This window comes from Apteryx mantelli, chromosome 2 (genome assembly GCF_036417845.1).
Source record: "Apteryx mantelli isolate bAptMan1 chromosome 2, bAptMan1.hap1, whole genome shotgun sequence".
Lineage (NCBI taxonomy): Eukaryota > Metazoa > Chordata > Aves > Apterygiformes > Apterygidae > Apteryx > Apteryx mantelli.
In genome coordinates this window covers 17,570,929-17,591,749 of record NC_089979.1, presented here as the reverse complement: position 1 = coordinate 17,591,749, position 20,821 = coordinate 17,570,929, and the positions used below count along the sequence as shown (strand labels likewise).

The 20,821-nt window shown below is 36.4% G+C and overlaps 1 protein-coding gene across 1 annotated transcript in view; it reads right to left on the bottom strand.

Moving 5' to 3' along the window:
* Nucleotides 1-20,821, bottom strand: part of CSMD3 (CUB and Sushi multiple domains 3) — a 734,654-nt gene that overhangs the window by 415,723 nt on the left and 298,110 nt on the right. The window contains 1 exon segment of the mRNA XM_067292283.1: nucleotides 11,126-11,250. Coding sequence (XP_067148384.1) covers nucleotides 11,126-11,250 — 125 coding nt within the window.

Genomic DNA, 20,821 nt, shown 5'->3' with positions numbered 1-20,821 from the left:
AGAAGGAGTTTTAGAGTGATAATTTTTCTCTCCATGTTACACAACTCACAGAAAACATCCATATATTTTTCTTTCACTTTTGAATGCATATATAATACTTAGTCTCTAACATTTAATCTGTAACATTTCCTGTCCAATATCAGGACTCTGAAAGCACCTTTCTCCCATGCTCCTAGGGAAGCTGACTTTGCATTTGAGCTCAGATACTTGGCCCTTAGCCTGAGCTGCCTTGGAAGTATGCCAGCACCTAGCCATGTAGCTTGCTGGTCTGGACCGTGACCTGCTAGCTTGACATCCTGGCTTGACCTTGGACCTGCCTCATCACTATGGACTTGTTCAGTGGACTCTCAGCTGAGCCATGCTGCTGTTACTAGAACTGCTCTGCTCTTCTCAGTCGAGTACTTGTTGGCAAGGATGCTGCCCCTGTCTGCCTTGCTGCCACACGTGGCTCCCAACTTCTCTTCCCTCACAGTTGTGTAGGCTACACTTGATGCTCCTTTATGTAGGAGAATAAATATTACTAATCTGCTGGTAAGATTCTTAATAAGACTCAATTTTAAATTCATAATCTTTTTGGAAAGAACGGGAAAGGGTGCACAACACCTCAATGGTGTCACAGCTTGCTGACTTCTTTTGGGGAAAGCTGTAAAAAGAGGTGTCCTTCAAACGCCTTAAAATTTGATTTATTTTTTTGTCTATACATGAGGTGGAGAAAGCAATTAGATGAAAAGCTCTTTAGAAGTAATTATAATAGGAAAGAATACATTAAAAGTGTAAGAGGAAAAAAAATAACAGGAGTGGGTGACCAGATGAGTTCAGCATCCTCAGGAAGCAAACACAGGAAAAACACAGTAAACAGAAAGGTCTCATCAGAGACAAGTCTAGTAGGAAAAAAAATATGGAGGGGTGACAATTTTTCAAAGAAACTACTCTGAGAAAACAAACAAAAGCTGAAAAAAATGCAAAGGAAAGATAAAAGCACAGTAAAACAGCAGCTTGGCTGAACCATAAGCTTTTCATTGACCTCAGAATGCTAAAATAAATAATATAAAAAGAGTAATTCAGAGTACTAAAGATAAGCACTTAAGGAGAAAATCAAGAAAGTAAGTGGAATATAATTATCCATAAGTATGCAGTAAACACATCAGCAGAAAAAAGCACAGGGAATGTTGGTCCAGTCCTCAGCGGAAAAGGACAACTATCGATAAATGCTGCTGAGAAGACTTGAATATTTAATGCCTTCTTTCCTAAAGATTGTAACACTGTTGTATATGATGTTCTTAGAAGCACGCTAAAGGAAAATGATTTTCATAAAGACTGGTTCCAAAACAAGTGGGGAGGCTATCTGTTAGATCAGTCAGTGCTAGCAAAGAAAAGGGTGCAGGCAGAGGCAGGCATATCATGCAGATCAACATCTGGCTGTGTGCCTGGTGTCCCAGGCAGGGTTTCAGCTTCCTTTACCCTGAGATGCTTTTCAAAGACAGTGGGCTACTGGGGAGAAATGGGATTCACTTATCAAAAGGGGCAGGTATATGTTTCCAGCAGGCTGGCTAACTTAGTGAGGCAGGGTTTAAACTAGGTTTTATGGGCAATGGTGCCAAAAGCCTGAAGATGAGCAAGGGTGTAGGTGGCAAGGTCGAAGTGTGTGCAGAACAGGGCAATGAGAAAGGCTCCCACACTCCCCTCAGACTGGGACAAATAGATCATCTCAACTGCCAGTGCGCCAATGTTTGCAGTCTGGGAAACATGCAGAAAGTAGAACTCCGTGCTCACTCAAAGACTTATGATCTCACTGGAATTAGAGAAACTCAGTGGGATAGCTTATGTGTTCGGAGTACTACAATGGATGGTTACAAGGTATTCAGGAAAGACAGAAAGGGGAGAAGAGGAGGAGGGGTTGCAATCTCTGTAAAATAACAGTTTGAATGCATGAAGGTTAGCAACGGACAAGAGGACAGATCTGTACAGCATCTTTAGGTCAAAACCAGAGGGATCTCCAGCAAAGGAGATATCACAGTAAGTGTCTGCTACAGACCACCTGATCAGGAAGAGGTGGACAAAGCCTTCTTCAAGTAACTCAGAGGAGTACTGGGTCTGCAGGCCTGGTCATCATGGAGAACTTCAGCTACCCTGATACTTCCTAGGAAAGCAACACTCGGATGCGCAAGCAATCTAGGAGGTTCCTGTACTGTACTGAGGACAACTTCCTACCACAGCTGCAGAATGTGCCAGTTAGGAGTACTGCCTTTTTAGACCTACAGCTTAAAAGAAAGATTTGTTTGGAGGCATGACCCTCAATGTCAGCCTTGGCTGCAGTGACCACTGGATTGTAGAGTTTAAGATCCTAAGTGGCATGAGGAAGACAAATAGCAGAATAAAGACTCTGGACTTTTGATGAACAGATTTAAACTTGCTTAAGGAACTGTTAGGAAGGATCCGATGGGAGTCTGCCTTGGAGAGCAAAGGAACTGATGAACCACTCTCTATCATCTTTGAAAGTTCATGGAGATCTGGGTAAATCCCAGATGACTGGAAAAGAGCATATATTACACTTACCTGCAAAAAGGCAAAAAGATAGATCAGGGAGACTAGAGACCTCACTTCAGTCCTGGGAAAATTATGGAAGAGCTCCTAGTGGAAGCCATTTCCAGCACACGAAAGACAAGAAGGTGACTAGGGAAAGCCTACCTAAATTCCCCAAGGGTAAATCATGCTTGACCAAACTGGAACAATTTGTTCAATGGATGAAGAGACAGCTGTTGACATCATCTACCATGATGGGAGGTGTCTGACAAAGTCTCCCACAGCTTCCTTGTTGACAAGCTCACAAGGCATGTTTGGGACAGACAGACCACAAGATGTCTGGAAAACTGGCTTAACTGTGGAGTTCAAAGAATGATGGTTAAAGGCTCTAGGTCAAACTGGAAGACAGTTATGAGTGGAGTTCCTCTGTTCAATATCTTCATAAATGATTTGCATGACAGGACTGAATGCACACCCACCAACTTTGCAGATGAAACCAAAGTGGGAGGAGTCATAGATACACTGGAAGGAACAGCTCCTGTACAGAGAGACCTTGATGGGCTTGAAGACTTGGCTAACAAGAATTACATGACTTCCAACAAGAATTAATGTAAAGTCCTGCACCTCTGACAAAATCCCCAGCAGCATTGCAGGCTGGGGATGGAGTGGCTGGGGAGCAGCTTTGCTGAAAACAATCTGGTGGTCTTAGTGGACAGCAAGCTGAACAAGAGTTCAGACAATGTGTCCTCACAGCAAAATGGATAAACTGTGTCCTGGACTGCATTAGTAAGGGTATAGCCAGTAGATCAAGGGGTGTGATTATTCCACTCTACTGGGTACTAGTTAGACCACACCTGGAATACTGTGTCCATTTGTGTTTCTACCAGTTCAAGAGAGACACTGAAAAATGGGAAGGAGCTATTTAACATCGGAATAGGTTGCCCAGAGAAGTGGTAGAATCTCCCTCACTGGAAGTAGTCAAGATTTGTTTTGACAGGGCCATGGATTACCTAATCTAAAGTAATCTAAAGGCAACAGAAGATCAGATGGTCTCCTGACGTCCTTTTCAACCTAGACTTCTCTGATTCTGTGATCAGTGTGTCACTGTCAAAAGGAAAGAATTATTGAGTGAGGTTTTACAGAGGTTTGTCTTGGGTCAGGTTTCATTCAATATTTTTATTAACACCTTGGGTGACAAAATAGATGTAGATGTATTAAATCTGCAATTCAGTAGAGACAAGTACAGGATAATACACAAAAGCAGGAATAATCAGTTCACAAATACAGAATAAGAAGCAAGTCATTAAGCAGCAAGTCTTCAGGGTTACAATGGCTCAGACACATAACCTGAGTCAAAAATATCTTACTATTATGAAAAGGCAATCAAACCGGAAGTTATGAACAGTCTGATAGACAGAAAAATGCATGAAAATGTGTGAAATAATGCCTTTTCTCAACTAAGCACTGGAAAGCCCCTTCTAAAATGCTGAGTCCATTTTTAGAAACTGTATTTTAAGTAAGATATGGGGATAGCAGTTGGGAAAATGATGAAAATGTTGGCAGTCTATAAATACGATCCATGAGGAAGGACTGACTGAACTGCTGCTGTTTAGTTTAAAGGACAGAAGATATTCTTGAAGTATACAAAAAAGCAACTGAAAAGAGAAAATGTTCTTTATATAGAAACATCTACTGAAATAAGGTGTTTAACTACAGCAACAAAGGTTCATATTTGAATTAAAAAAATTCTACTTGCAAGGCCAATGAAAGACTGGAGTGCTTCAGCACCTTCCTTGGAAATAAAGAACAACTTAGACCTTTTGGGAATAAATACAGCTGAGATAAGGATTCTGGGATTCTGACTTTTTAGGACAATTTTCAGTCCTGTTTATCTATGATGTGTATACATGGGTGTGTGTATATACATGCATACACTGTTACTCAGCATCACATTCAACAGGTCCAGATGCATCTGGGCATTTCCGAGATGAATTGTGACAAAGGTGGGTTCTTCAAAAATATAGCAAAGGTAAGTGAAGGTACTTATAATGGCAAGATCTAAAATTCATCACGTTCATTTGGATTGCATATTCATGTTAATCAAAGTGATGTTTAGAATCTTTGTCTATCAAAATGAAAGATGCTATCTAATGAGTCTATAAATTCATTATTAGAAAAGGCACTGTAAATAGTGAAATGAACTAATCAAAAACAGCAAAATCAAAGTGTGTTCTAAAATTGTCAGAATACTATTGAAATACATATCATTTGTCTCTTTTTGTGCTATTAATCCAAACTTACTTTGTTACCTTCCCATTAATTAGACAATTATGATTTAAACCAAAAAAGGTATCTCTCCTTTAGTTTTCTTAGATGCACATAATTATTTCAAAAGCACATTTTCATTCTACAGATTAGATGAGCTTTTCTATAGTACTGTACTTGTAGAACTTGTTGCCAACTTGCCAGCAGACTTATAAAGGGCAGCATTCATAAATGTTTCACAGAGGCTGAGAAACAAGCAAGCAGAAAACAGGAGTGGCAGGCATGAAAATAAAAAGGCTAATCAACCGACTGTGAATAGATCTATATCTGTTTCGTTTCCTGAAACGTAAATGAGAGGAAGACATTTATCAACTGGCAAATACTTTCATAAAGTAGGTAATTGTCTCTGCTAAGCAAGTTGACTTTGTAAAAATGGCATTGCCTTGCAGGGGACCACTGAATCCCATGGCAGATAAATAAGCAGGGTCTCAATCCTGAAGTGTTTAAACTTTACCTCTTGAAGGAAGTTACAGAAAAGTCAATGTAACCAGTCATGTTTATACAACCACATTAAGCATTTCTTGGGATAGGAAATAACTAACTGTTGCAGGGTTTTTTTTCTTTCAAAAAACAGGCTTCCGCTGTTACTCAATGTGAAGTGAATGTTTATCCAAAGGTTCTCGTGGCATCTTTTGAACACTTTCTTTTTTTTTTTTCCCAGGGAGGACGGGAGGAGGTTGTCTGTTCTGTTGCCTTGTAACAACAATGTGCTACAACATGCTAGTATCTCACAGTTCCTAACTATTGAATTTATTCTTAACTAACAATGATTAAGAAAATCCAGAGCTACCTGGCAGAATTCTCTAAAAAGAGAAATGATACCATACATTAAAAAAAAAAAAAAAAAGAGAAAGGAAGATTGTCAATAGGCTACAAGGCAATCTGACTGTAATTCAGTTTATTCAGGATGTCTAATATAACTTTGCAATTTCTCATAGTCTCTTCTAGAAGTCAAAAGGTTCAGAAATCAGTCAGGCCTCCAAAATAGCATTTTCCTGGAACTGGTTTTAAGGCCTAAAAGATATCCATAATCTACAACATTTGCTTATATTTTATAAGTGATGTATCAATTTTACTTCTCAGAGTCCTATTTTGTTTCTCCTGCAGAAATGCTTCAGATTCATTCCAATTTTCACCTTCATGAATATGATCCTACGCCAGTTCCAGCTGGTATTATATGATAACTCCTAAAGAGACTTAATCTTTCATTTTTGGCAGGCATTTATAGTCAGCCACTCACATGCCCTCTGAGAACAAGTCATGAGGATTTATGTTGTCAAATCAAATGCATCTAGTGGAATGGGAAACTTCCCACTTAGAACTCTGCACAATTACAGTACATTAATATAACTAATTCTTGATATTCACATGCCACTTTTGAAAAATGTATTTTTACTGTGGGCTTTTTGATATGTGCACAATAAAATTTACGTAAGTGAATGAAAACAATTGCAGGCTGTATTGTTCAAGGAGGAAACAAAACAAGAGAAAGAGCAGACTTTAAGTGACATTTTAAAGAATAATACAAGTATCTAATATGACTTGTGCCCTGGCAATCTACAAAGATGCCTCAGTTCAGAAGATAGTATTGATTTCTTGCATAAAGTAACATTTATGCATGATTGCCTGACTTGTTTGCCCAAATGCTTTGTACACAAATGTGCAAGCTCAATAAGCAGATGTACGCATATTTTTGCAGATGCTTTCTTCATGCTCCTTATGTGATGCTTATGCTACTTAGGCAAAAATCCCTCAAAATGTTTATTGTATGCTCTGTGCATGAGATTTACAGAAGACATAATCACTAGTCTAGAAAAAGAATTTATATTCCATCTTTAGTACATTTAAGAGTCTAATTAAAACTTCTTGTTAATCAAAAGAACAAAATTATAGTCCACTAAAGGTACTTAAATCAGTAATTTTAATGTAACTAATGACACTCTAAAGCATTTCATACTTGACAAATTGTAATATCTATACCAGCTGTCTGTTTTTTCACCATATGGCACTGTATTAAGTCCTAATAACTTTCTTAATATTGGTCTTCTGCTTTTCGAGGAGGAATTAACTTCTTCTGTGAAGTATGTAAGCTTAAGGAAGTGAATGATTGTCTTTTCAGTTATGAATTACATATTCTACCCAAGAAAAATAGCATCTTTTTAGATATTTAGCTAATATGGATTCTGCCATTTCAAATATTAGATACAAGATTATCAGAATGGCTAAATTCCGCTGCAATTATTATTTTCTCCTTCTTTTTAATTCAGTATTAAAGCTTACTTTATCATATTCAAATCTTTACAAATTTAATTTGTAAATCACTGTAAAATGTACTTCTAAGTATAGTTGCATTAGGAAAAATTTTCAAAGTTGGATTCAAAACTATGGTTACCTTTTTATACTAAAGTACTTTGATACTTGCTGCTATTCAGAATTCAAAACTTACACAAATCTGAAAAGCAATGTAATTACCAACATCTATACTTAAAGGCCATCACCCCAAAAAACAACTGAGCTGTATTTCTGAACTTGTAAGTAGCTATGCACACATTTCAGTCTTATCAAATTACTGCTGATGACACTTTACTGACTGTTAGGAGAGATTTTTTAGAAAGTGGCAGTATGTAACTGTATTGATACAGTATGCTTTCCTTTTTACGGGTTCTCTTTTCAATTGCAGTTTATTAAATTGTACTATTGAATACATTAGATGAGAAGATGGCAACCTTCATGATGCAATTAAAATTCATCTTCCCATTTACCCGGGATATGAAAGTCTAGAATATCTAGAATGTCACTTCATCATGTTTACTGTGCAAAAACTACATAAATCCGGTCATGCAGCTTCATTTATGTGCAATCAAAATTATGATTTTACCTTCAGGAATCAGTTTTGAACTCCAGGTGTTCACTCATTTATAAAACACAGAAAATAGGAACAGAAGAAACTTTGAGAAGTCATTTAGTCCATTCTCCCAACCCAAGCTGGGATTAAATATACTTAGTCTCCTGGATACACGTATATCTCACATGTTCTTCAAAACTTCTACTCCTGTACCTGAATATTCTTTACTCCAGAAAGTTTTGCCAGTGTCCAACCATAAACCTCCCTTTGCTCAGCTGTAACCCATTACATTTTGTGCCTTCTTCTTCTTCTTCCTCTATATTAAAGCAGGCCAGTGCTTTCCTATCTATTTTCAGCTGTATTTTAGAGACTTCTGATCATTTTTAATGCTTTCTTCTGTCCTGTTTTCATTGGTCCACACCTTTCTTGAAATTTTGTTTCCATAGTTGAGAAAACCAGGGGTGCTCCCATTGCGTAGCATTAGGCATCTAAGGTGAAAGGCTGGGTCCTTGATTTAATCGGTGTTATGTGACAACCTCCTACATACAGACAGTGATCCATAGACAAGGCTAACAGATGCTGTGACACTGCTTAAGGAACACTTTCATAAAACTATAAGACACCCAGCTGATCACATAGGAACCACTAGGAGATTAGCTTCCTAAGACAGGTATCTAATTTAGGCAGTGTGAATACCCTGCAAAACACTAGTAAAACCCTTACTAATTTTACCATAAATAAAGGATTCACTTATGTGTGCTACATGATGCTCATGTATATGTACACGTGTGTATCTCTCTCCCTAGCAATTTCTAGTAATTATACGTACATATAGTAAACACTAACAGTATATAAAATATTAATAAATACTATATGTGTATTTATTCTTATACAACTACAATATTTATTTGTTGAAGCCATATGATATTATGATCCATATTCTGCTGCAATCCATCATAAACCTGTTTTTGCAGACATAAGGCCTATTTTGTCTTTCTGCATCTCAGACTTGGGTAGCTGATTCTTCCAACCTGCATCTAGTACTTCATTCTAGCCCATAATGAGCCATGTATAATTTTTTTCTAACCATTTATGTAGTTTTTCTTCATAATTCTAATCCTGGCATCCAAACTGATTCCAAATTCCCTCCCAAATTGTTATTATTTGCATATTTAATAAATGTACCCTTTTGTCCAACAACCATGTCTTAATGAAAACAGTCAGTAGCAGCAGACCCTTGAAGAATTCCATCAGATATAGCTCACATTTTAAGCAAAAGTGGATTATTATCATCACAGTAAAGTTTCCAGTCAGCTGTGCATTCACAGTAGCTTAATCAAACCCACTGAAGATCATAAGCAGCCTGAAGACATCTGTGGAACTACAAACCATTACAAAGTTTTAAAAAAATTTGAGGGCTAGCAGTATAAGTAACCCAAGAAGTTTCAGATCCTGAGCTAGAATGTATTTCTGTAGCTATGCTATGCTAACAGAATACAACAGAGTGCAGAAAGCGCTACTCAAGTCACAATATGACACATTTCACTTGTTTGACAATGTCATTGTCCATTACAATGAATATTACTTTACTTCATTGCTAAATGCCTATAACTAGATTGATTATTTATTCCAACATTTTTCTGTGAATTAGAGTTAATAGCTTATACACCTTGGGTCTACTTTTTTTCCTCTTTTAAATAGGGGCATTGAGTGTCGGTTTTCTGTTTTCTAGAACCACACAGTCTTTATGAACTCTCAAAGGCAACCACACAGTGATCCCACCACTGGATCCACTAGGATCTCTAAGCATTCTAGAAGGAATTTCATCATACTCAGTCAGTTTGAAGTAATCTAAGTAATTTCAAACTTTTACTCATTCTAGCCCAAATATTTACCATGGTATGAAGTGCTAGGCCTCTGATCACAGCCAATTTTGTTTAGAGAAGACTGCAAAAATGAAATTAAGCCATTTGGAGTTCTCTACTGTTTGTGCTTCCTCTCTCCTGAACAATGGGGTCAAAATCTCAGCTTGGTTTTCTTCTTAATACTAGTGTATTTAAAAAATGGCTTTCTTTTCACTCTTTAGGTTCCTGACTAATCACATTAAATATCACATATTGACATTTTGTGTTTATACATGTTCATGCTGTTATTATAAATATTTTAATGATTTGACACAGTTTGCACTTTGTAAAACATCGGTTCTGAATTTGCAGTCATTGAAGAATTCACAATTTACTAAAGTTACCCTCTGTCCTCAGAGCAATAATTCATTCCTGTGTTCATTTAAAGAATGGCAAAATCTATTTTTTCCCCATTAGATTGCAAAGGATCTTAACTCTATTTAATCTGAATATATTGAAATCATTTTTTCTGAAAGTTACCTTGTGCTTCAAAGGATCATAAATTCTATTGTTTTGTGATCTCTAAATTTGTAAGTCTTCTAAACTCATTGCTTAGACTACTTATCTTTATCAGTGCAGCTTAAGACTTAGTTGGGATCTCCATGTCTTGTTGTACGACCATCTCAGTAGTACTTGAGCATCTCCTGTTAATACCATGTCCCATTTAGACTGTTCTGATATTTCATTAGCCATGTAATTTCCCAGTTTTTATGGGTTTCTACCATACACCACCTGACTATCATACTCAAGCATTCTGTCTTTTTCATTGCTGAGAAACACTGCACAGTCCTCTTTGGGTCTTACTGTAAGTATCTATAGCCCTGATTTACACGGTAAACATCCGCCTGTATCCCACACCCAAGTGTTCTCTGTGAAAACCCTGTACTCTTCAATATCACCAGGATGTTGTAAATGATGCTACGAAGTCGCTCTTATGTCAACATACACATTTTTTCAGAGTATATACTAATATTTTCCTTCCTTTAAGGTATTCATCATACTTCATGATAAAGTATTCAGACCTCATATATATTCAGCAGAATGACCCATTACTTTGCCCTTGCATTCTCTTATATTTTTCCATATATCTTGGCCTTTATCCATTTGCTCAGGGTTGAAAACAGGCACAGAGTTAGTTCCCCAGTCCTCATCAATCCTAGGTACGAGTCTTTTTCATTTGCTTAACAAATATGTAATGAAGACAGTACTGACTGTATATTGGATCACCACACTTCTGAAATCTGTCCTTTATCAAATGGTAATCAAATGGGGAGTCTTAATATTTACCATGAGATAGATTTTCATCATGTTTGCATGTAAATTCCCAATTAAATTAAAACATACTGAAATAGAGAAAAATCATATTAAAGAAACCAGTTTATGGTAGTACCACTCTTATTAAGAAAGTGAGGATATAAAGGTTAAAACTTCATGTATTTACAAAACATTACTTTAATAGAATTAGCTATCAAACAGTAGATAGATATAAAACAAACAAATCACTAAAAGTATAAGAATTCTTCTTTACCTTTACACACAGGTCTATGATCACTCCATGCAGCAAAAACTTCAGCTATCCTCTGACAGGTGATACTTTTTGAACCTTGTAGCACATAATCTTCATCACAGGAAAACTGTACTGTTGCTCCCAAGCTAAAATCAAGCAATGAAATGAAAAAAGAAAAAAAAAAAGCATTTTTTTACAAATAGCTATCCATCAATTTTTCCATCCTTTTAGGTATCACACTTTTGACAAACAATATGAAGTTGTATCCCAGTAAATACAATCTTTTGTTTCTAGTAGGAAAAGGCCACAGGCTATGTATTGAGCTGACAGTGCAGGGTCTCAGGACCTATGTGGGCTTGCCTTGGCCAGAGCTGGTTTAACTTGTTTTAACAGCTGTCTGGTGGTAAAGTGCCTATTTTCTGACCAGTCTGAGTCTAACCTCTGACTACCACATACGGTAAAAGTCTGACAAACCTGGGTAGTAACTGCATTACAAACAACAGGATGCTTAATTATGTTAATTGAGGCTAGGAACCAATGAGAAAGAGATTGTGATAAGAAAATCACATACAAGAAGAGCCACAGGTGGCCCAGCAGACTGAAGAAGAAATTCTATCATGAATGTTATACTGCTCCTAGTGAAGAGCTCAGGATACAAACAACTTGCTGTAGAAGTCCCTCATCGCTTTTTCTTCTTGAGGAAGACTGGTGCCCTTGACCATAGGACCCAGAGGGACATTGGAAGGGGGAGCACAACACCAGAAAAAAGGGGTAGATATTAACAATGTTTCTTGTAAAACAATTTTGGGGGTATTATTAATGAGGATTTTCTGTACTAATTTGGACTAGGAATGTTAGTATTACTGTAACTGGACTAGCATTAACTGTTTGGATTAGAACATTAAGATTTTAATTAGGCTACCAGTAAATTCTTGGCTCCATATATTTGATGAATTTCCTCTTGCCAATAACAGGATTTTGAGTGTAACAATATTAGACAAGGGAAGATCCACAGTGAGTATGAACATTTGCTTCTTTACCAGGCATATGTTTCTCAAATTAATGGAGAAAAATAAAAGAATTCTAAAAACATCTTTCTAGGTATTTGGCTGTGATTATTTATGAAGTGATAAGGCTGGCTTCAAAAGATTGTGTACTTTTCCATATGGAGCTGACATTTGGTGTTGCAAATTTGGCACAGACAAAACAGGAAAAAAGCCCAGAAAAGCTTATTTTGTTTGTTTTTTTGAGGGGAGGGTTGTTTACTGTTTGTTATTATGGAAATAATTTTTCTGGTCCCTAAGTATCATTATTGCTTTAAGTCTTGATTACAGTTGAAAATAGTCAATATATCTGGCATCTCTCTGAGATCAGTATCTTACAATCCATAATCTCTCTTTTTTTTTTTTTTAAAGGCTTGTCCATCAAAGTTGTAAAGAAAGTTTAAAAACTATGACTATGCACAACCTATAATATCACTGAGAGAGCACTTTTTTGCTTTATGAGGTGCTAAATGATCATTACTATGTATTTGAACTAAAGAGTAGTGTTGGGTTTTTTTATCCAATTTATCATGTATGACTGATGAAGACTCATATCTGTAGATTTTAGTATATTATCTCATGCTTGTGCCAAAAATGAATGGCACTTGGAAAATACCACTCTTTTCTCCTCTAGTCAAGGAGACAGTATTCTGGAAACTCTGAGAAGAGTCAAATAAAATAAAAAGTAATATTTTGAAAACTGGCTGTATAGCAATACTGCATTTTGCAGTGAAAGATATTTTGTAAGTGGAATTTGGAGGACCTTCATCACTTTTATTGCCCTTATAGTGGGTTTGATATTAAAATTATGAGATGAAATTTGACAGAAACATTATTTACCAAATTTCATGCTAACTGTGTAAGAAAAATGGCACTTATACAAGCAAAACTGACATTGTACTATAAGAAATATAACAGCACACAATATTCTGAGAAGTCTTACGATAGGAAAACGTCATAAAAGTGGAAGAGCAAAAATTCCTTTTAACACTTTTCCTTTGTTATTCTTATTTTTAGATGGCCTAATATTAACTAATATTTCCTTTGTATGTAATATCTGACAAACACATTACATAATGGTTATTAATTATGTAGTCAATGCCTAGTCTAAGCACAGCTAATCCTACAGTTGTTTTTCAGTGGATTGCAACAGGGCACAAAGACCCTAAACATAGCTGTACTGGTGTTCTGTGAAAACAAAACAAAAAGCAATCCTTTTCTACAGAAGGTAGGAAGAGCTGATATAAAAGCAAAACACCATGGTACAGTAAACTATTTTTATAATATTTGTCACTGTATTTTTATTATCATTTCCCCTGACTTTAGTGAATACATATATAAACATATATATATGTATATAAGGCTCTTTAACATCAATTTAGAAATCTGAATACCTCAAAACTATATAACATCTGATCCTCTGTATTAATTCTGCTATACCTGAACAGAAAAAGCTTGATTATTTAGATTATAATCTCTGCAGAAAAGTATTATGTTTTTATATCGCTATGGTAACTTGAAAAATCTTTCCTCCTAACTTGGTCATCTGGAAATTAGCATACTATATATATCAAATAGTAGTATGGCATTTTATTTTAAATCACATATATTGAAATATCAGATCACAGACCCACTGATTTCAAAGGAGATGTCTCCCTAAATTTGCATTCAATCAGAACCTGAACTATATTTTCCGGGATAATGCTCACAACATGTGATTTCCAGTTCTTCCTTATTCTAGTCAAAATATGAGATGCTTTTTGTTTCAAAAAGCATTTCTTGTTTAAAATATTAGCTACCAGATCTTAGCATCAGATCTTTACTTAAATTTTGTGTGTAATTCATACCTTCTCTAATGCCACCTTAAACATGGCATTAAAGACTATGGCCCACTGTGCATGTAGTTCTCTGGGTATTCTAAGATTTAACATGGAGTTGCTCCCATAGATATTATATGTTCTAGCCTATGTTATAGCAGCTTTCCTGTGTGAACTTATAAATCACAGAATTATCTGACTCTCCTCAGGTGCACGCCATAGATTTCTATCACATTTTGCAGCCTCTCCTACCTATTTTAAAAAACTGAAGGGAGATGTTTTGTAAATCTCTGTAAGCAAAGCTTCCATATCAGTATAGTCCTTCACTTAGCTAAATAAATTATTTATGTTAAAAAGATTTATTCATTTAAATAAATTATTTCTTTTACATCTCTAAAACTGTCACCTGTGCAAAGAGGTTGGGAGAGGTTTGAGGATATCACTCTGTTGATTTGACTGCTATCTTCAAATCTAGGTTTGATACCACAAGGTATAGAACTCTCACTGGCTAAAACATACTAAAATACATTTATCTCTGTAGAGTTTGGCTTGTAAAGAATGAGCCTGTTTTCTTATTCCCTTACAAATGGGCATGCTGTAATAGTAATCTCTGTTTCAGTTCAAATGACAAGGCCAAAAAAAAAAAACAATTACAAAGACTGAAAACACATTCCAGAGATCAACTTTTGTTAGCTAATCTATTCAAATATATCCATCATGGAAATAGTTATTGAAGAAGATTGATACTAAAAGGAAAAAGAATTAAATTTAAGTGAGTTAGAATAGTTTTCTTACTATGTTTGAAACTGTATTTCTTACTATGTTTAAAAAAGGAATGGTGTCTCAAACAACATAGCAGATGATGTTTGGGGAGTGTCTGAGCCTTACATAGACACACAGTAATAAGTAAGACATGAATGATGGTATACTGTCCTAAAGACGCATCTCAGAAAAGGAGGATTTGATAGAAAGAGGATAGGAGTTTTATAAACTACTCCAAAAAATTTCCTACTAAATGTGACTGTAAAAACATATTGGACTTGTACACCCCATTAGATTGGAAAATTTATAAAACCTGCAATATGTGCCACATGCAGTGAGATCTACTAAGGGCAGTTGGATGGGCAGATGATAAAACACCAGCTGGGAAAAAAAATGGAAAAGTCAAAGACTGGTTCCTATGGCAGATCAACTTTAAAAGATAAAGATATCAAAAATTAAACAAACACTTTCTGTCTGAAAGGTCTCCCCCCCCCAAAAAAAAAAAAAAAATCCTGCAGGAAATCTAGGCTCCCTGTATAATCCTTCAGGACTGGCAGAAGTGTGAGATGGCAGCCACAAGGCCAGCACACTGACTGGCCTGAGCTCATCAACAAAATGGGTCTCTCAGGAACTTAGAAGCCTAGGCAAGATTCACATGTATGAATGTTTTCCCGGTGTTATCTACCTTTACGCTTTCAAATCTGCCTAGTAGAAGAGATAGGTTTTGTTGTTAGTTGTTTCTGTTGCTGAGACTTTTTTTCTCCAATACTGTTCATCCAGAACATGGAAGAATTCAGTTCAAATCTTTTTTCTTAAAAAAAAAAAAAAAAAAAAATTTGATAATCGGGTTTGAAAGCACAGGAGGGAAGAGTGTCACTTCCCTCCCCAATGTACTAGATGATGCAAATATGTGAAGTTTCAAAGGGGACATGGGGATTACATAATAAAATATGGCCAGGAAGTAATTATTAGCTCTAAGACAAAATCAAATGGACAGGTTTACATCTACACTCTCTAGACTTAACTCTTTCTAGAGCACTTGGTCATGGGTCTCACCTGGGTCTGGTTTGGTGCCCTTGTGACTTTAAAGACATAGCAACAATTTCTGTGATTTTTTTTTTCTTTTTTTCAGTTAAATCTAAAACAATCTGAGCAGTGTCTAATGGCACCTATTGTATGTCCGGCGGTATTGCATGAAACATGTCGGATATCTGATCAGAACCTGCCGGAATAGTTTGAGAACTGCAAAGTGGGGAAAAAGCTAAAATCAGATCATACAAGCTGTTTTTTGGGGACCTCTTATTTCAGAGAAAGCTGGCTGACTAGTCCACAACGGACTCTAGGAGCAAATGAACAAATGAATTGTAGGGACAATTAAGGGCAGTTTCATTCCCTGACTTACATTTGATCCAAATTGCTTACTTAATAAACCCCTTAAAAGACTGTGTAGACTATATCTGTTTTGCAAGTCTCAAGAGGACTGAAGCATGATATAGCTATAGAATTTTTTATTGTTACATTAAAATGTAGACATGCACCACCAAAAAAAAAAAATCTATAGGTCAGTAGCAAAATCCTTAACAGGTTTTAAAAGAAGAAAATCTTTATCTGGCAAATAGGTTCTGTCTGTGGATGCAGCCAAAGATCTTGGCGGATTATATGTAATTGGAAGAAGAGCTTCAGAAAAGTATGAACACAGTTCAATGATCCTGGGCCAGATCCTGGGTTCATCTAAGCCAGAATGCCAACACTGAGAGTGATGAGAAGTGGATGCTTAGAGAAAAGCATTAGAAGAGGGCAAGCATATATAGGTTCATCTTCTGAACGCTCCCATATTCCAAACATTTATGGCTAAGGAATTTCTTGAGCTGAAGCTATTTAGTAGCCCTCTCTGTATTTGTTTTCTGTTTTTGGGTTCTAAACCAGGAATCATGGGGTAAACTTGCTGGGCTAACGTCCAGTTAGAGCTAAGACTAGTAAGGCCCATTAAGGGTAACAAGAGATTCTACGGTATGTTAGTCACAAAAGGAAGTTCATGTACAATGTGGGTCCATTAATAAATGGGTGAGGCAACCTAGTGACGCTTGAATCCAACTTGGAAAAGGCAGAAGTGCTCAATGACTCTTCTACATTACCCTCCACAGCACACCTCTGTAGGTACTGGCATGATTTGGGAAGAACAGGGACAGCCAACAATGGGGAGCAACAGTTAAGAGCAGATGGATGTCTTCAAATCCATGGAGCCAGATGGGTTTCACCAAAGGGTCTTGAAAAAGCTGGCTGATGCTATGCAAGGCTGGTATCTTTGAAATATGGCGATCAGGGGAAGCTCCTGCTGACCACAAAAAAGGCTAACATTACATCAATCTCTAAGAAATTCAAGGAGGAGAACCTAGAAAACTAATTTCAATCCCTGGAAAGAACATTTTCTCTAGGAAAGGACAAGCAGGAAATCTGGAGCAGTTAGCAAAGATTTATGAAAGGTAAATCATGCTTGACCAACCTGATTGTCTTCCATTACAAAATGACTGGCCACATGGATAAGCAGTAAATGTAATAGTGCTTGACTTTGTAACAAGGCTTTTTACACCATCTCTCAGTGTTCTCATTTGGGAGCTGAGGAAGTATGAACAGATTGGACCATTAGATGGATTGAAAATTGGACTGCCAGCTGTGCTCAAAGGGTAGGACTCATCGTTTCATATTCAGCTGGTGGCCAGAAACAAGTGGAGCACTATGAGGTCCATAAAGTGGGCTTACGCTGTCCAATATCTTCATACACAACCTCAGTGGCTGGACATAGTGAACCCTCAACAAATTTACGGGTGATACTGAACTTGGAAAAGTACCTGCCTCATTCAAGAGCAGAGTTTCAATCCAGAAGCACCTTCAGAAACTTGAGCACTGGACCAACAGAAACTTCATGAAGCTCAAAAAGGAGAGGTACAAACTTCGGCATCTGAGATGCAATAACCCCATGCATGAGTACCAGCTGGAAACTAACTGCCTGAGTAACAGCATTGCTGAAAAAGACTGAAAATTATGGTGATCACCAGGCTGAGTATTTATCAAGAGTATGCTCTCATCGTGAATAAGACAAACTCAGCTACATTAGAAAAAGCTGTAGCAACAGATTAAAGGGAGTAATTCAGTAATAACTCAGCTGGTAAGGCTCTGCCTGCAATACTGAGTCTAGTTTTTGGTCTCCCACTTGAATAGGGATATTGATAAAAGCACAGGAAGGTTCAGAGGAGCTTACCAACATAGTCAGAGCTTAGAGCACATGACCTGCCTGAGAGGTTGACGGAGTTAGACTCAATTCATCTGACAAAGAGGAGACTGTCTAATAGTAGAGCCTGACTACTTCAAGGGCAGTTACAAACATGATGAAGCCAAGCTTTTCTTAATGTGGCAGACAATATAACAAGGGTCAGCTTAGGAGATTCAGGTTTAGGATAATCCATTAGCAGAAACTTCTTCCCAGGAGGGTAGGGCAAAACTGGAACAGTTACCCAGACAGTTGTGAAATCTCCATTCCTGGGAGTTTTCAAGACTTGGCTAAACAAAGCCACAGCTGACCTGATCTAGTGTTGGCATTAGTCCTGCTTTAGGCAGGAGGTTGGAGTAGCTGACCTCTTGAGGTCCTTTCCAACCAATTTTTCTATGACTCACTCAGCCTGTTCAATTTATTTTGAAACTATATATAGATTTTGCACTTACAACCTGCTGTGATAAAGATGTTCATAGCTTAAAAAAATGCATGCCTGACCTATCTCAAGGCAACTTTATCTTCAAATTTATACCTGTAGGACAGATTAAAATAGATTTGCAGGACAAAATACAATTGTCACTAAGTTTGCATTTTCAAGAAAAGTTTTGGATATATTTGTCTTTAGAAAAAATTATGAGTAAATATTAAATAATAATGATATACAAATTTGAGAAAACACTTCTAGCTCATATCTATTTTTTAAAGTTTCCATTATCTACCCAAAATTTGGGACTCCTCTTTAGAAACCACAAACTGAATGAAATAAGAAGGTTGATGATGGAAATCAATGAAGCTATAGAAGCTATAAGGGATGAAGGAGAGCAGATTTAAATTTTCAAATTGATATTAAGTTCCCTTTGCATGTTATTATTTTAACAGTTGGCATGTACATGCATACTAACACATTTCTACATTTTTTACCTCCATTATTTCCTAGATTCTTACATCATTATTGAACATGAATCAATTATGTAAGGAATCAAAAATTCAAGCTCTGTTCAAACACAATATTATTACTACAGAATAGCAGATATACAAGCATAAATCAGTGTTATAGAAGTAAAAAATATAGCAAAAGTAGCTTGTGACACTTGACAAACCAACTACAAATTCTGAACTCTGCACACTACCGACTGTTAATACCCAGCTAAGGTTTTTTATTTATTTATTTATTTTTTTAATTTCAGCTGCTACTTCTAAGACTAAGTTCTGACCAGTTGGCATAATGAATAATGTGCACAAACGCAGCACTTCCAGAAAGTATACAAATGTACTATACAGGCTATGGTAGTACATGGACAACAGTGTAAATATATGAGAAATATTACCAGTAATAAAAATTCAATTACTGTATATTTTAGCTATTGCTTCAATAGAATTTCTGGAATTTATGCTAGTAGGTATATGCAAGAGCTATTAACTCAGTATGTCTCAAGCACAGTTTTTTCCTATTCTCCAGGTTCCCTATTGCAAATCTCACATCTTTCAGGAAAGCTTGAAAACATAGAGTGTACTGTATGCTATGGTCTTGATTTTGTGTGGAACAGACAAGACCTTCTCTCTGTAAATACTCCCCAAATTGTCAAAAGCATTTGTGAATTATGAAATGTATTTGTTTCTAGGTGCCTCAGGTAGAAACTCTTTCCCAAGCATTACAAAGTATCAGGAATAACAGTGTTCAAAAATAAAACTTGGAAGAATTTATGAAATGGACACCAGATGAATGATACTAAAATGCTAATTTTCTGGCATTTCCAAAAACACGATTTCATTTTTAAAGTGGGTAGTGGGTAGTTTTTCATTATCCATCTAGCCCTGCTTAAATGCTGTAAAACCTTGTTGTGAATACATTATTATTAGGGACAGGCCCTCTTGAATGCAAATGACACTTAAGATGTCTTGAGTGCACGTGGATGTGTGCAAGAGTTATCTTAATCTGAATTTGAATAGAAAGCGGACTCTCCTACATTCTGGACAGTGACAGCTACTAATGCAAATATCTGAAACATTTGAGCTAAAGAAGCCTGAAGTACTACTCTTCAGCTGCAGTCCTTGGCTGAGTCTCAGCATTTTATTGTAGCTCTAGAGAAACCTCTGTTACCTCATATCGCTAGAGAAATGCTTGTGCCAAACACCTCTTTCTCTCATGTTTGAGTTATATCTTGTATAACTTCTTTACATCAGATACTGAGATTTCATTCTTAGTTTGTGGTAGTGGTGGGCCATGAAATCTTCACCCAGATGAAATCCTTGCAAATATTCAAAGAAGATCAAATAGAAAGCATTGCTTTCAGTCAAGTGGAACTTTTTATTTACGTGTATGAACACATAAAATGAATGCAGCGATCACTGTATTTCTTGCTATATTAATAAATATGTATATTAATTATATCAACATAATCATAGAATAATGTCAAATTAATAAACTAATAATTAAATTGATGTTATTATTGACATGTTCTATATGAAAATATTGTATTTAACATTGTACTAACTTCATAATTAAGGCATATAATGTAAAATACTTATGGCTATGGACAACTTCAGCAGAGGCAGTGGATGGACATTCCTTTTTCCATCAGGAAATTACCCTGAAGCTTCCAAAGAACAATTTTAGCTAAATATAAAACAAGTATTAAGCAATGATTTAACCTTTTTTAAGAGGACAGTACTTCATTGATCTGAATATGAGAAACTGAAGTTTGAGTTGCTGCTCTGATTCTAAGAAGGGGTTTTCATCACATATCCCCCTGAAACAGGGAGTCTTCTGCATTTCAGATCAGAGCAACTGCAACATGCAGTACTGATTTTTACACTGATTTAC